The 16,269-nt window shown below is 37.1% G+C and overlaps 1 protein-coding gene and 1 long non-coding RNA gene across 2 annotated transcripts in view; one reads left to right on the top strand and one right to left on the bottom strand.

Moving 5' to 3' along the window:
* LOC106948322 (rho-related GTP-binding protein RhoN) overlaps window positions 1-6,994 on the top strand; it is a 33,653-nt gene extending 26,659 nt beyond the window's left edge. The window contains exons 4-5 of the mRNA XM_015033927.1: window positions 3,200-3,334; window positions 6,069-6,994. Of these exons, the coding sequence (XP_014889413.1) occupies window positions 3,200-3,334; window positions 6,069-6,323 (390 nt within the window). The 3' untranslated portion in view covers window positions 6,324-6,994. The remainder of the gene's footprint in view (window positions 1-3,199; window positions 3,335-6,068) is intronic.
* On the bottom strand, window positions 617-15,022 carry LOC106948323 (uncharacterized). Its single transcript, XR_001425150.1, has 3 exons — window positions 15,010-15,022; window positions 9,097-9,102; window positions 617-1,939 (listed from the first exon to the last, which is right to left on the bottom strand). It is a non-coding gene; the product is annotated as an uncharacterized LOC106948323 (long non-coding RNA).
* Between the last annotated feature and the right edge of the window lie 1,247 nt (window positions 15,023-16,269).

Here is a 16,269-nt window from a genome sequence, read left to right as displayed (position 1 = left end):
CGTGTTTTTTTTGTCTTGCTTTCCATTTGAAAGCTTTCATCCTCAAATATCTTTGTGTCCCACCATTTCTGACAGCCTTTCAAATAATCAATGTTTGCACTCTCCAGTTTTCCTTTTAGGTCTCCCATTCTTTCTTTCTGCACTGCTCAGCTACGAAAATACCCTCTGACTGCTTATCACTTGATTTTGTTGTCCTTGTTTTCCTCCATTCTCGGTCTATTCATCAGTCTCCATCTCTCATGTCCGTAAATATCTCCGCCAGCCTCAAACCTTTTACACTCCTCAACCAACTTTTGTTTTTCACTGCTTTGTTTTTAACCTTCTGCTCCAAGATTTAATTGTTACGCTTTATTGTTGATCAATACCTAAATGATCAATAATAAAAAAACAGTTACCAGTATTACAAAAATACTGTAATTTCTGCAATTTTAAAAATGTATTCATCTGCTGTCTGCAAAGCACATTGCCCTTTGGGGACAATAAAGTTTATTTAATCTAATTTAATCTGTTAAAAAAGAAACAAAAAATGACAGATGTGGTTCGGATTTAAATTATTCACCTACTAGAAATAATAATAAAATAAGTTAATTTTATTATTTTACAAATACTTTGATTTTTTTTGCTAGTATGAGTATTGTTGTGCTATTTGCTTTTTGTGCTGTATTGTGTTCTTCTATATGACATTTCCAGGGTAGGTTGTTGTTAAAAATGAGAATTTGTTCTCAACCGGTTTACCTGGTAAAATAAAGGTTAGTCTAAAAATAGACAAAACATTTTCTAACCAGTGCCTAGGTCTCTAACTTTTACATTTTGTCTTCGCTTCTACTCAATGAAATGTGCTTAGAGTTGCAAAACTTACTTGCAAAAAAGTTGGCATTTCAAATTTGACATTTTTCAAATAAAGAACTATAGTTGTTTTACTTACATTTGTGATTTTAGAACAAAGATAGAACTAAACTTTTACAATTAAAATGTTTGAAGCTGAGTTTTCTGATGGCACAATCTTCTTCCTAATCCCAACAACTAGTTATTGTGACTGCAGCTGTTTTTTAACCGATGACTGAACCCATGAAATTCAATCTTCTGTATCCTCCTTTTAGCTCCACCTTTGCATAACTGGTTTTTGCATGTTTATTTTGCACCATCCTGGGTCACGCTTGTATTTTTAGACAGAACTGCCAGTTGAGGAAAAAGCGAAAAGCAAAACAAAGCTTCATTTTGTCCCTTTCATGAACCAGACTCTCTGCTCCAGCAGCCCTCATTCTGATGCTCTTTTATGCACCAGTTCTTAACAGTAGCGCAGACAATAAGCTGCTCTTCCCATGGTCCCTTTGTGACTCATGTGAACGACTGCGTTTCACCAGTTGCGCACACAGTCACGGCGAGAAAGGCTGTTGAAAAGGCAACAGCAGCGACGCTGGAGAACATACCAGCATCAGCGGCCAGGCAAACTGGAGAAAACAAGACGTCTTTGTGAGGCAACAAATGGAGCAACAGTGATCAGCCTCTGTTTCGTTGTGGGAAGATACTAAAAGGAGTCTCAGGGAGAAAGATGGAGGAAAAGCATTTAGTGGCATGAGTCATGTCTGTGGTCTGTAATGAGCGCTGTCCATCTTTGTCTTCAAATCCGGAGACGGAGAGCAACATTTTGAAGCAAAACAGCTTCAGTAAATTTACAGTAACCGTCCATTAGGGCTGGACAACGAAGCAATAATATATTATCGAGACTGACACGCGATCAATATCAATAGATAACACATCTGATAGAATATTCACTGAACCACACAGCATTCTGGGGGATGTAGGCAGAGGAAAGACTTTAGCCGCTCAACCTCTCATGATCAGCTATAGAAGGTTGGTGGAATCAACCAACTCGCTTACTCTTTGCTTACCTAGCAACTCGCTCACTCTGGTTACCTAGCAACGACCTGTGGAGTAACTTGCAGGTATAGTGGTTTCGCCACTATACCTCATAACTACTTAGAAATGAACAACGGCATGAAGCAGGGAGGTTCACACCACCAGTTTGGCAGTGTTTGAGATACTACTTCAGAAACCAAAAAAAACTAATTAACAATTAGTGATATAGACTGATGTAAAACGCTTATATTGTGATACGTTTTTCAGCCAAATCATCCAGCAATAATTCCCCTAATAAAGATGTTTAAAAGGCCTTAAAATAATTATGCCTTCTGTTACAGCAGTATAATCTCTCACTGCCCAACCAACAAGAATGCAGCAAGTGGTTTCTGAAGAGTATGTCAACAACAACACACGTGTCTTTTCCATCGGCCATTGTACGATGCCATCAGGCAGAGCTCAGCTTGGGTTGCTAGGTAACAGGGCTAGGGTTGCCAAGTTGGATTTGTTACATTCCGAAGGTTTTTGAAACGGCTCATTTTCCAGACACCAAAAACCGGCTTGTTTTTAAAAGCAGTAGAAACCCAAATGGAACAAAATGTGATTTTTTTTTTTGTGGCATTTCTTATAAATAAAACTGAAACATTTTTTAATAAACTGTTTTTAAGTTAAGTTGATCAATGTGATTACATTTTTTTATCAAGGTATCAATATGATGCTACACAGATGCCCATTTGACTCTTAGCTGCTCTTCAAAATGGGAAAGACAAGTAAGGAAATCGCTACATGTAAATAACTACTGTAAACTTGCCTTTTTTTTTTAAATAAAACCTGCATCAAAACTTACATATATTTTGCCACCACACATTGAGCAGGACGTTCTCGTGTAAAGCTGTAAGACATGAGATGATCTCATATTTTCTATAACAACCTTATATTGTAATCTATAATCTGCAGAAGTCATTTCAAACCAAGTTGTTGATGCATCTGTTTTACAAAAGTCAAGCTCACCTCCTCTGCAACAAATTTACTAAAAGCAGCTGATCACCTGGAAGCTAGCTGTCCTGCTACCTCTTGTGATGTCATCATTAACAGATATTCTCCAAATAGAAGTTGAATGTTTTTTTTTGTCTGTTTGTGAAATCTTGTGGTGGAAATCCATAATGTTGTATTTTGTTAGTGTTGTACCATTTGCTGTTGAAATTTCATACACCTGTGGGTGGTTTCTTTAAAAAGAGGCGAAATGCATCTTTCTTAGGCACTCAACCAAACAAAGTGGAAGAAGAATGAACTTTGAGAGACGAGTGCAGTGATTAATGTTCATCTATCTGACACGCAGTGGCAAGGCGAGAGGCAGGAGTTCTGCCCGAATGCCAAAGTGGTCCTGGTCGGCTGCAAGCTGGACATGAGGACGGACGTCAGCGTCATGAGAGAGCTCTCCAAACACAGACTGATTCCTGTTACCCACGAACAGGTGAGAGCTACACCTTAACTCGCTTGTTTGAAGCTAAAGCTTTCTTAGCTTTCTGGATGACACAATATTTAATCCAGTCATCTGTTGGTGTTACTTGGAAACTCGGTAGGAAAGTCATAATAGGAGTGATTACTTTCCTCCCTTGTGCACGCAAACAAAACTTCTGAAAATGAATTTGGAGAATGATATTTGCTCCACATCATAACGTTCACAAATACAGAAACACGGCGAGTGTAAGAAAGGACCTGGAACCCGAACAAAGACGGAGACAAACAGCGGTTGTGTGATAAAGCAATTGTTTTGTTTGTGTGTTTCGGAGCAATGAGCAGCGGCATGCATGAATTTTAATTGCCTATTTCCATGTAAATGTGAAATCACACTTCTTGGCAACCTTTTGTCAACAAATTAATTTTTTTTTTTTGCTAAGCAAAAAGTAAAGGATCTTTGTTGGCTGTCAGTTTGGTGCGTCTCTGTGGGATCGATGAGCTTGCAGAAATCAATATCCATAGTATTCATGAATTCAGCTCCTGCACAGATGGAGTGAGGTTTGGATGCATGCAGAGTTGCAACTATTTACATTTATTCAGCTACATTTATTTTAAAGAATTACTTTTAGGAGTATTTTTACATACTCCTAAAAGTATAGAGTTACTCTTACTTGAGTACAATTAAATGAGACAAAAATCCAGGACTGATTACCAGAATCAAAGTGTGCTAAACTGTTTTTAGGCCACAAAGATTTGACTTATTTGTCCAATCAGCAAAAAAAAAAAAAAAAGAAAACAAACAAAAAAAAGACATTATATAGAGACTGAAATGTGAGAAAAATTACAGATTAAAGACACTGAAATAAACAAATCTGAATTATTTCTCATAATTCTGAGACTAAAGTCGGAATTCTGAGAAAAAAAGAATTCTGAAAAATTGTCAGAATTCTGAGAAAAAGTCAGAATTCTGATATTTAAGTCGGAATTCTAAGAAAAATCAATTCTGAAAAAAACAAATTCAGAATTCTAAGATTTTTTTCTTCTTTTTTGTCAGTGGTCCTAATCCTCTTCTATGAAAAAATACATTTAAACTGATTCTTACTTTTTTTGAAAAGCTGATGCTGTAAATTAATAAAATGTTTTAACACAATGAACCATTTAATGTTTTTTAAGGCATCAAAGTAAAATAAATGCTAACAAAAGGCACATTTTTGTGAACATAATAAAGCAAAGAATTAATGTTTATGAAATTTAAAGATGTGTAGTTACTTTTTTTTACTTCATATCATCTTACTTTGTCCAAATTTACACAACTTTGTTAATTTAACTTTTTAACATTACCATGAGAAACTTCAGTTTGTTTTTTTGAGGATTTTAAGAGACACACCAAAGCAAAACTGAAATGAGCGGTGTATGAGGAAAGATGCACCCCCCCTTTCCTCATACACCCCTAAATAAAATCTAACTCCCTTCTAAACTCATTGGAAAACCATGCATCACTTTCCTTCCACTTCATAATTACGTTTGGCTCTGGGTTTGCCCCTTCACGGAAAAACCCAATAAAACACACTAAAGTCTGTGTAGCGTGACGAATGGTGGAAAAGTTTAAGTATTATTAATAATAAAAACTTCTGTAATTGACCGTAGGATGGTGTTGGACACCAGCAGGAATAAACAGAACCTTTATGTTGGTGTTTTACGGCTGTAAAGACAGTCCTTAAATATTTTATTGCTGTTGGGAGTTTTTTCCCTTTGCCCCAACAAGCTATCAGGGTTTTATTACCGTAAGTGATTTGTTTTTCTCCCTGTATGACCAAACACAACGGTCTTACATCCACCACAGCACCGAGTGGATGATCTGGTGTGAAATAAATTGACACAATAATCCATTGTAGGCCCGTTGGTTCACTTTGGGAGCTGCAGGGTTCCTCGTTGTATGAAAAAGTTTGGAAAATATGGATGTTTCATCCTCCCTTGCCCTCTTTGTTTCTTTGTCTTTCCTTCTTCCCTCCTTTTTTATTTGTGTACTTTCTGGTTTCCTCTTCGCTTTGTTGTATCCTTTTTTTTCTCCTTCCTTGACATTTCTTTCATATTTTGCTCCATCCTGTCCTTCCTTCCTTTTGTCATTCCTTCTTTGAGTCTGGTTTCCTTCCTTCCTGTTCTCCTTCCTGATTTTTGTCTTAGTTGAATCTTTGCTTTGTCCTTCATGTCCAGACTTGTGTCCTTCTTTCTGTCTTTCATTCCAACCTTGTCTTTCTTCCTATCCTTACATCCTTCCTTCATTCTATCCTTCCTTGTGTTTTTCTTTCCATCCTCCTCGGTGTCCTTCTTTCCATCCTTCTTTGTGTCTTTTCTGTCCTTCCTTCCAATCTTGTCATCCCATTCTTCCTTGTGTCCTTCCAACCTTTTGTAATTCATTCTATCCTTTCCAATCTTGTCTTTCTATCCTTCGTGTCCTTTTTTCCATTCTTCCTTGTGTCCTTCGGTCCTTCCTTCCTCCCAGTTTTTCCTATTTTCATATTTAAAGCCTCACTACTTTAGAAACATCTGCTTTATGTTTTTAGTGAACTTTGGTATTTTGTATCTTGAAAATTTCCAGAATGACACAGAACTCTGGAACTTCACGTCTAGAAAAGTTTAGTTTTAAAATGAAGGCGGGGGTTTGATGAAATTCCCAGCGCTGTCTTTGTTAGCAGATGAAGTAATAATTTACTAGTTTTTGTAACAGACTCGTGTTCTGTCTTCAGGGGACCAATCTGGCGCGGCAGATCGGCGCTGTGGCCTACACCGAGTGCACCTCGAAGTTCTCCGAGAACAGCGTCCGCGACGTCTTCCACGTCACCACGCTGGCCTCCGTGTTCAACATTCATCGGCCGCAGGTCAAACGCGCGACAACGCGTCGCACCCACAAGCGGATCTCGCAGCAGCCGCCTCGGACTGAGATTCACGAACATCCGCCCGCCATCAGGAAGGACCGGGCGAAAAGCTGCGTGCTCATGTAGCGTCTGCTGATGAGCTCCACTGCACATAAACTTTTATAATTTATCTGTGAATTCTCGTCACATTTTTTGCACTGTAATAAGAACAATATGGCAAAAAAGAAAATGAATGGAGCTCTGAGTGATTTTTGTTTTTTCTTTTTTTGTGGTCAATTTTCTGCAAAGCTCTGCTTGTCATTTTTCTTTTTGGCTGTGCTATTCATCCTGGGGAGGCCAGTAATGTGGCTGAAGCTATTTTTTTTTTAAGCTTTTACAAGAAAGAATAATAAACAAAGGACAGGAACTGTTTGGTTGAAAAACAAATCGCAGCAAAGTGAGTGGGGAAGAACTGAAGAATAAATAGTTTTGTATTTTAAATCCTGTTTTTGTCTTCATGTTCCAGGAAATGAAGCACAAAAGAGCTCTGAGAAATCTGTAAAAACTGAAGAATGACGTTTTCTTTTAAACTGAAATAAAACAAACCTAAAAACAACCTCATGGGCGAATAAAACACTAATTTTCTTAAACCACAAGTGCTTTAATATGGAAAGAAAATTGCTCATTATATAACCTGAGATGTTGTGTACTTACTTTTGTTCTGTGTGGAGAAGTCTAGAAAGGATTCATGAGGATGCATATTATGTTGTTCATTCAGCTTTGAAATAAAAAAAATGGATCTGCTTAGTGTTCAAAAATATTTTCTCATTTATTCAATAATATTCAGATAAATGTCAGGTAATGCAATTATCTTAATTAAATGTACAGAAGATGCTTTCCACATTTATTACGTCAATCAAAATTATTGCAATTATTTTCACCTGAGTTGAAGCAAAATATACAAAAAAATACAAAACAAATAAGCTATAAAATGTCACATTTTAACATACTGAGAACCTTAATGGCGTATTCAATGAGTTTATTATACTCTGTCAGGTGTTAGCACATCTTGAAAATAGTGATGGGCATTTATTGTATTGTCTATTGTGATACATTTCTTAACACTAGGATTTTTGATTTAAAGTCTCCATAAAACTGTCCGTATTACTGGGATTATTTTTACTACTTTCTCCACCGTTTATTCAATGAGAGCATCAATAAATTTGAAAACATTTTAAATGCAGTGACTATGTGCAATTTAGTGACACAAACTGTTTTTCAGGAGCAGTATTTGTGTTTAGCTATATACTGCTAAACACAAATAGCAGTATATTTGTGTTTAGCACAAATATACTAAACACAAATATACTGTAATTAAGTTTGTAAACAAGAGTTTATAAATAGTTTTCAATCGACACATTTATTGTTATCAGAAAATATTGCAACGAACCTTTAAGAATATATTGGCCCCCCTTACTGACAAGCAACAAAATGATGGTCAAATATATAAGAAATATATGAACCTGTGACATGACTGTGTAAAAATAATGTGGTCAAGAGAAACAGGATTTTTAAAAGCACCTTTCTCAAAAAGTTTGGTGCCATAAAGCAGTAAATTTAATCATATAGCGCTTTCATACACCTTCAATACAGCAATCCAAATGTAATGCTCTGATTTTATAAGTGAATGCAGCCAATCTGGTCTGTATTCATGAGCTTTGCGGTCTGACCTTTAAATGTGGCTTTTGTTCCAGTTTGTTTCCCACCACAATGGATGAGACCCCACAGCAACTCGCTGCCTCTGTGAGCAGCAGCAAAGTGACATTTCACAGCATCGCTGCCATGGTCCCATGCAGGGAGCGTGAGGTCACTCCGCATGCCGGAGGAAAAACCAAGACAAAACCTCATCCAGGTGGGAAAAGATGTCCACAAACATGGAGGAGCGTGTGTGACTAGCATATATTCTTACCAAGTAATGCTATTTACAACATAAATGTTAGGATCTTTTGGTTATCTGCGCGGATACGATTAATAGATTTAAATTGGATTTACTTAATGTCCGTTTTAGACGTTCTTTTAGTGTTGTAGTTTGTCCGCCATCCAGAAGAGGGCGCTGCTCGTCATCCTCCCGAAGCGCAGCCATTTATACAGAAACAAAAATGGCGGAGAGATGATATGATGGTCCTAACAGATTCCGAAGTGGGATGTACAATGAACTCGAACGGTTCTGTTTTGCAATATAATCACTTGAAAATGTCTTTTCAGTCATCACAGTAATACTACCGACTCCGGAAATTGTTAAGATATATCAGTTTGCTTCTTAAAATTCAGGATATTATGAAAAATGTAGCCGTTTATGTTACGGAAAGGGGTTGACAAATTTTTTTTTTTTTAAATTGGCCGCTTATTAATTTATCCTTGGTTAAATCAACATTAGTCGATAGCTTGCGTCCCTAGCACGGACATTAGATCTGAGTTTTAAACATCCACACACAGTAAACCAGCTGCAGCCCCTTTCAGGGAAAAGTCAAATTACATTAGAGGAAAATCTTGAATGCTAAAAATGACCTAGCCTCAGGCACCGACTCCACTCAGCCTGTTGTTTGTTGCTGCCAAGGATAACACAGGCGATTCTAAAACACGTCGCATATTTTGCAAATAGTCATCCTTTTTCCACCAGCAACCTTACCTGGCCTCAACGACTCAAATTCAGCCACCGCTGCGGAGCATAATCCGGCTAATGGCCTTCATTTTTCAGGTGCTTCCCATTAACTAAAAAGGGATCTGTGTGTGAAAGGCAACCAAAGATAACGTGGCTTTTGAAAAATGAGCTTGAAGTGGTGGAGAAGGGTGAAGATCTAAGAGCAGAAAGAGAAAATAATTCTCTGAGCTGCTACACGGATGCAGCTGTGTCAGAAACCTCAGGCTTTGCGTTTATTCTTCCTATGCACTCATGAGGGCTCCTATTAGTGGCATTATAACTACAAATCAGCCATATTTATACAAATTAATAGTGGCCGTGTGTGTGTGTGTGTGTGTGTGTGTGTGTGTGTGTTATTATTTAGCTTCAAGTGTAGGCAGAGGTACTGCTGGTAATTAGAATACAATGCAGCTTCAGGCATGAAAGTAAACCTTGAAAACCTTGTGATGTCAAGGGACTCGCTTTGCTTAAGAGAAAAACTGAAGAAAAGAGAAAATAAAGGATAAAAGAAAAGCAAATTCACATGACGCAAATGGAGGAGGAAAATGAAAAACAATTGGAAGCTTTTTCCTGAGATAAATGCGGTTCTGACTCAGCAAATAAGCACAATTTTAAAATATGAAATAACCTAAAAGGAATAATTAAATTAGGGAAATTAAGTGAGGTTCAAACCATCACATAAGAGTAATATTTGTAAAGTTCAATAAAAAGCATATGGTGTGTCTACCAGATTTCAGACTGAAGGTTTTGCACATTTTTCTTTGTAAACTAGCCCAAGCTCAGTCACATCATGAGTTTTGTTTTGACTTGGCCATTTTAACACATGAACCGTCACTTAGATGTTTTTCACCATTTTTGCCAATCAGGAAATTAGCAACTCTACTATAGTCTTATGTATTGACATGTAAATGTTCATTAATATGTATTGTCCTGCTTAAAAATATGTAAACAATGACATTTTATACAGTAGATATTGATAAGATGGGTCATTTAGCTACACTGGGGTGAAAGTGGCTCTTTGGATTGAAAATCTTGATAAAATGCAGTTTGTAGTTGCACTAAGACAAAATGTGTGAAAAAAAATCCAGGGATATGAATACTTTTATAAGTAAATATTACTGAATGTTTGCTTGTTGTTTACAACTAAAGAAGTGAAGTCATGAGATGAAAAATGAAACTCTCTTTGAGAAATAAGAAATTTAAAGAAAACTAGTGTCCAAGGAAAGCAAGACAGTTTTTATAAACAGCAAATCCCTTGAAAAGTCATGTAAAGTAAAATCTGCTGAATCACTTTTAAAATGAAGAAATGCAGCTGATTTCTCTTCTTGCCCAAGGAGGGGATTGTGTTTTAGCCCTGGATTAAGACAGATAACGAGGGGGGAGATGAACCAGTTCTGCTGCACAGAAGCAAAGTAACTTTCTTGTTGATGCTCAGCATTTCTGACCACAGCCGGGTTGAATTACTGCGTTTAGATAGAATGAGCTAAAACATGTGCTTCCTGGTCCTGTTCCTCAAAACTCAGGCATGTTATTGTTCAGTCGGTCTAACCACCTAATCAACAGGCGTTCGTTCACAAAGAGAGAAAAAAATAAATAAAATAACTTCTATAGCCTGTTCATTTCTTTTTTTTTTGCACAAAATCCTTCTTAGATAATGAGATTTTAGTCTGCTCAGTTCTGCTGTTTTAGGGAGTCTTATCACTTTAAATCCACGCCCCCCATCTCAATGTTTACACTCGCAGGTGAAAACAGCTTCAGACAGCTGCACAGTTATATAACCATAAATCTTTGAAAAGCATACATGGGGCCTCCTGCACACAATCAACAAGAATGCAGCAAGTGGTTTTTGGATGGTAAGACAAGAACAAAACTCTTGTCTTTTCCAGTAGCCATTGTACAGCTGACCAGACATTCTGGATCTTGGCTGATGTTGCTAGGTAACGGTGCAGTGACTTATCAATTGGGAGGTTTTTGAAACGGCTCATTTCAAAAACACCAAAAAACATCAACTTACTGGAAAAAAAAAAAAAACAGCTGTGTGAATTTTTGAGCACTTGTTTGTAGAAGAAGTTGAGATCCAAATAGAAATATAAAATTGTGCAATATGTGAATTTTGAATAATAGTTTCCCTTTAAGGCTAACGGCTAGCTAGAATGGAGCTATTTAGATTGGAGATGGTCTTGAACCATCTCCAATCTAAATAACTTTATAGTGGGAAACGGAAATGTTTGTTTTGAAATGTTTTTTTTTTACACCTTCATGCATTTCTGTGAGCGTTAACCAATTTTGTTCTTCATAGAGAGCACAATACATGACAAAAAACGCTTTTTACATCACTGTGGAGGGACTCCGGCCCACTCTTCTTTGGAGAATTGTTTTAATTTAGCCAAACTGAAGGATTTTTGAGTATAAACAGTTTGTTTGAGTGCAGACTTTGACTTGGCCCTTTGTTTTTGAGTTATTTTATAAACTAAAAACCAAATTTTTATTCAGTCCCCCTTACTCTATATTTTATTGGACCACCTTTTGCTGCAAGTCTTTTGGAGCGTTTCTATAAATTTTGTTCATCTAAAGAGTGTGGTTTTGGGTCATACATGCTAAAATAGCTCAAATTCAGTTAGGATTTCTTTAAAGTCTTGCCACAGTTTCTCATTTGTGTTAAACTTGGACTTTGACTAGGCCACTCCAGCACATGATTATGCTTTGAATTATGTATATTAGTTTTCTGCATTTTGGTCCCATCAGATCAGAGCATCTTCTTTCACATGTTTGCCTACAAGGATCAGGACAGATATTTGGATTAATCTACAAATAATCCCATTGATTTTTGTTATTGTTCTCGTTTAAACAGAACCAGAATCAGGCTGAATATATTGCTTTTCCCTCACATTATTATATGCACCATTGTCTTCTTCAAAGCCAACTAGAGTGGGGTTGATATTTCATTTTAACTCCACTGTAAAGTAGCACTGAACACTGACCACCGAGGCTCAACCCTTATACAACTTTAATGTGCTTCCTGCTTCAACAGTGACCATAAAAACGCACCCAGATGCTCGCTCTTCGGTTCAGTTTTTGCTGAAATTCAACATCAGGGCGGAGAAGCGACATGGGGCCAGGAAACGCAGAAACAACGCAATAGTAATACCAGCCAAACGGTCACCATGTCCAGAAGAGGAAGAGTGAGCTATTAAAAATGCAGTAGCCATTTATGCTGTGTGTAAAATTGAGCTGATTAAAAATATATGCACCGTCTGACTTCCTCTATGTAACAAAGACAGAAAGGATGTTAAAGTGCAAATACAACCCGGAATGCAGTCATGCCTAAACTGTCAGATAATTCATGAAGAGTTATGGCAATAATATGACTTAAAAACCTGAATAAAAAAAATGGAATTGGAGATTTTTCTTAAAGCTGTTGTGGATTTGCTTGCAAGAAAAACCAGGGTGCTTGATTTTCAGAATCTGTTTCAAAAGAATTAAAATAAGGTTAAAAACACGCCAGGATGTGACAACGATCACAGCAGCCAATTGAGAGAGAGCCGTGGAGGTCATCATGGACAAGTGCACACATTATTTACAGCAGCATGACTCCAGAGAGTCAACATCTGAAAATATCTGGAGCACATGAATTCAAATCACTGACCGACACAGAGGAACGACAGTTGAGATTAAGTTCTCATTAGGCTTCTGGTTTTTTTCTACATGGGGAAGAATGTCAGTGTGAATGGTTCATTTTAGTGTGAGATCTTATTAGAGTATCATGAGTCAGGTTTTTTCACTCCAACTACCCAGCTGTGGATTTCTGTGGTTAGTTTTTCTCCTCTTGTAACATCATCTAGCTGTGAGTTTTCTACAGTTTTGAATAAATATAAAATAATTTGAAATGTACCAATCAGAATTCTGACCCATTTATGCCAATAAATACGCTTAGCTTAGCTTAGCTTGGATGACAGCAGCTGCTACAAAACCGCTGCTTTAAGAGAGCAGAAATCTGCTGTAACAGTGCGGTTAACTGCCCGTGGTTCGCTAAAATCCGTGAATACTTAAGACCCCCCCTTTAAAAATCGTTTATTTTAATAGTTCAAATCCCAAAAATATCTTCACACGCATACAAACGAAGCTGTCTTCGCACTACGCTGCGGGTAACATCAACGGTTTTCTTCATATCCGGTCTTTGGGGGTTACAGCCAATCAGCTTTTGGGAAATGAATGGCGGTCCAGGATTGGCTGATATGCAAACACCAGCCAATAGCGTGTCAAATAACATTTTACCTTAGAATTTTAGCCAAAACTGCGTTGTAATCAAATATTTTAGATTATGGTTTTTGGAATAAATATGCGATTTTTTATTTTTTTACAATAATTTGTAGTTATGCTTCATAGAAAAATCTGCCAATAAATTCTGTGGGATTGACCAGTCATCCTGAATACTGGAAAAATATTAAGTAAAACATTTAGAAAATTAGTAAAAAGAAAGTCCCTTCAAATGTTTTAATTGCTCAGTTGTGCCGGCTGACGTTAATGCTGACCAAATATATATATTACACATTTTATTGCTGATTGCTAAGAAAATTGGAAGTGTTGATTGGAAGAAAGTGAAGTCACCAAATGTAACTGAATGGAAATAGACTCAAAAAGTTGTATCTAATGAAATATTATGCATACTTTCTTTACAAAATAAAATAAATCTGTTTAACCAGACATGGAATGTGACTGAAAGTTTATTGGTTATAGAAAGTTTTAAAAATGGGCTAGAATCTGTTTTTTTGTGTTTAATCACCTGTAAATGGTAATGTTTTGTTTTTATTTCTGTAAAAACAAACACTGCCATCTCCTTGGGTATTCACAAAGTGATTTCCATATCTAGCTTGTTTTACGACAGAGGTCGCAAGCTTAAACATCAAAAGTAGAGCACCATACCCCTAAAACAGTCAGCATTTCTGTTATCTGCTTCAAGTCTTGCTCTCTCTCACTCTCTTGCAGCCTGAATGCCACTAGAAGCTTTTTACATCTCTGTATTTCTTCTGACTCACTGAAAATAGCTAAATGTAAGTTTACTTCCCTTTGTAGCAACTCCCGCACCCTAACCGATTGGAAAAAGATTGTTTTGCATCACCACCAGTCAAACTAATAATCAACCAACCAACATGCATCTCTAAAAATCATGACATATCAGATGGTAGCTTTAAAAAGAAAAAAACTTTACAGCTTTATTATGAAGCTACGTGCCTCATTTTTTCCCCAACAAAGATCCATCATCCATTGCATTTAGCAGGGGAATAAATGAACACCCCGGGGAGCTGGAAACAAATCACCGGTCTGCTCTGTACATGTTTGCACACAGATGTGTCGTGTCAAAAAACAAATAAGCAGAGTGAAATGGTCCAGATGGGCCTGCAGATTGCTGTGTGATGATTTCCCATGTGGAACAGAGATGTGGTCCGTATGGGACGTGTCGGTCTACGTCGTCTGACAACTCAGGAACTGAGAATAGTTTGACACAGACATTCAGCTCGAACACAGATCTCTATCTACGAGGGGAAACAACATCTTATGACCACTTAATTATCTTTGAACTGGTTGTGAATTAAATGGCTTAGAGCCGACCTACAGGTCGATGCATAAAACCCAAACGTTGGGTTCAAGAAGTTGACTTGTTCTACATTGGGTTTGTTCAACAGACCAAATGTTGTTTTCCATCCCACTGACCATCAACAAACTGGAAGGTGAGATCAATTTCCTTTCCTCTGATCACGATCTGGACACACAGAGGATGAAACCTGATAAGTTTTTTTTTTATTATTAAACTCTACCATGTGTTTCACATCAGTTTGTTTTGTTATTGAACCAAAGGGACGTCTCAGTTTTTTATAGTGAAGCTGGTTAACACACATCAGGTGGTTTCCTCATGACCTGACTTAATTTAAGCAGTGGGACACTCAGGTTCAAACACGTTTTCAGCCACTGTAATCAATTGAATTGCTTACCCTGTGCCGGTATCAAGCTCAAATTTAATTTGCACAGTTTTAAAATAGGAAAACACACACATCTGTGTTTCAACTGGACCTTTAAGGATGTAGCCATGTTTCCAACAGAGCAAAAGATTGAGTTAAATCAAACTGATTTAACCAGCAGCTGTTTAGCTCGGTTTGAGTCCAAAACAATCAGACTGCGCTATTAGATAATCAGAAATCAATAAATAAATGGAACACCCATCTAGTAAACATGTAAATAAATGCTAATGTTACACTAGCTGTGTTTCCATGGCTAATCTGAATAAAACTAATGTCAAAAAAACAATTTTGCACATGTGAACAAGTTTCATATTAAAAAACATCCTCCAACTACTTCCCGTCATTGTCTTATTCGTGGTTTTTGCCAGTAGTAACTTCTGGTTGTGACTCCTGTGATGCAAAAAAAGTGTTTCCATTGCAGTTTTGCGAAATACATCTATATTGCTACTGAATAAAAACCACCTCATTCTTGTGTAAAAACTGATCAAAAAACAAGTTTTTTCAAAATTTGCATATTTCGATTAAGCAAATTTATTTTTCAATTTGCCCAGGTGTGATCAATTTGCAAATTTATTTGGGTAATTTAAATTTGCGCACTTATATTGTTATATATGGTCAATATGCGCAATTACCCATTTCCTGCATTTTCATTGAATATACAATTGTGCAAATTGAAATTAAGAGAATATATTCGCTTAATGGAAACACCAATAAAAAAAAAAAACTCTAGTTTTTTGGTAAAAAGTTTTTGAAGTAGGATGAGGCGATTTTTCAGCCGTATCAAAATGGATGTATTTCGTAAAACTGTAAAACTTATAGGAGTCACATGATCAACAGTCAGATGTTACTACTGGCACAAACCACAAAGAAGACGGTAGGAAGTGGTAGGATGACGATGTTTTTTTTGTTGTTGTTTGTTTTCAGGACAATGTACAGCTCACAGCATTACAGACTTCATATAAAGTTGCATCATTCCAACGTGTTGAATCCATGGCTCCTCTCTAAAATCGTCAACTACAATTTTACCAAAACGCTTCATTTGTAGCCCAAGTATAATGGTGCGTTCACACCAACGTGTTTTGAGCATCAGGCGCGTCTGGTTTATATTCAAAGTCTATGAGGAGGCAGGATGAGGGCGAGTCGCGTTAAGGGCTGCACGAGTTGAACTTTCGCCGCCCGACGTGATGCATCAACCAGAACATAGTGGTGCATTTTCAGACGTGATCACAGAAAAAAAAAAAAAAACATGGAGAATAAACTAGTTGTTGAAGTTCGCTCTCGTCCTACAATCTGCGACCAATCAAGTTATGACTACAGAGACAAGAATGGAAAGGCTTGGAAGACGATTAGCAAGAAAGTTGGAATGTCGAGTAAA

This window comes from Poecilia latipinna, unplaced genomic scaffold (assembly GCF_001443285.1).
Source record: "Poecilia latipinna isolate Pla-1442-1.1 unplaced genomic scaffold, P_latipinna-1.0 Scaffold282, whole genome shotgun sequence".
Lineage (NCBI taxonomy): Eukaryota > Metazoa > Chordata > Actinopteri > Cyprinodontiformes > Poeciliidae > Poecilia > Poecilia latipinna.
This window is presented reverse-complemented; position numbering and strand designations above follow the sequence as displayed.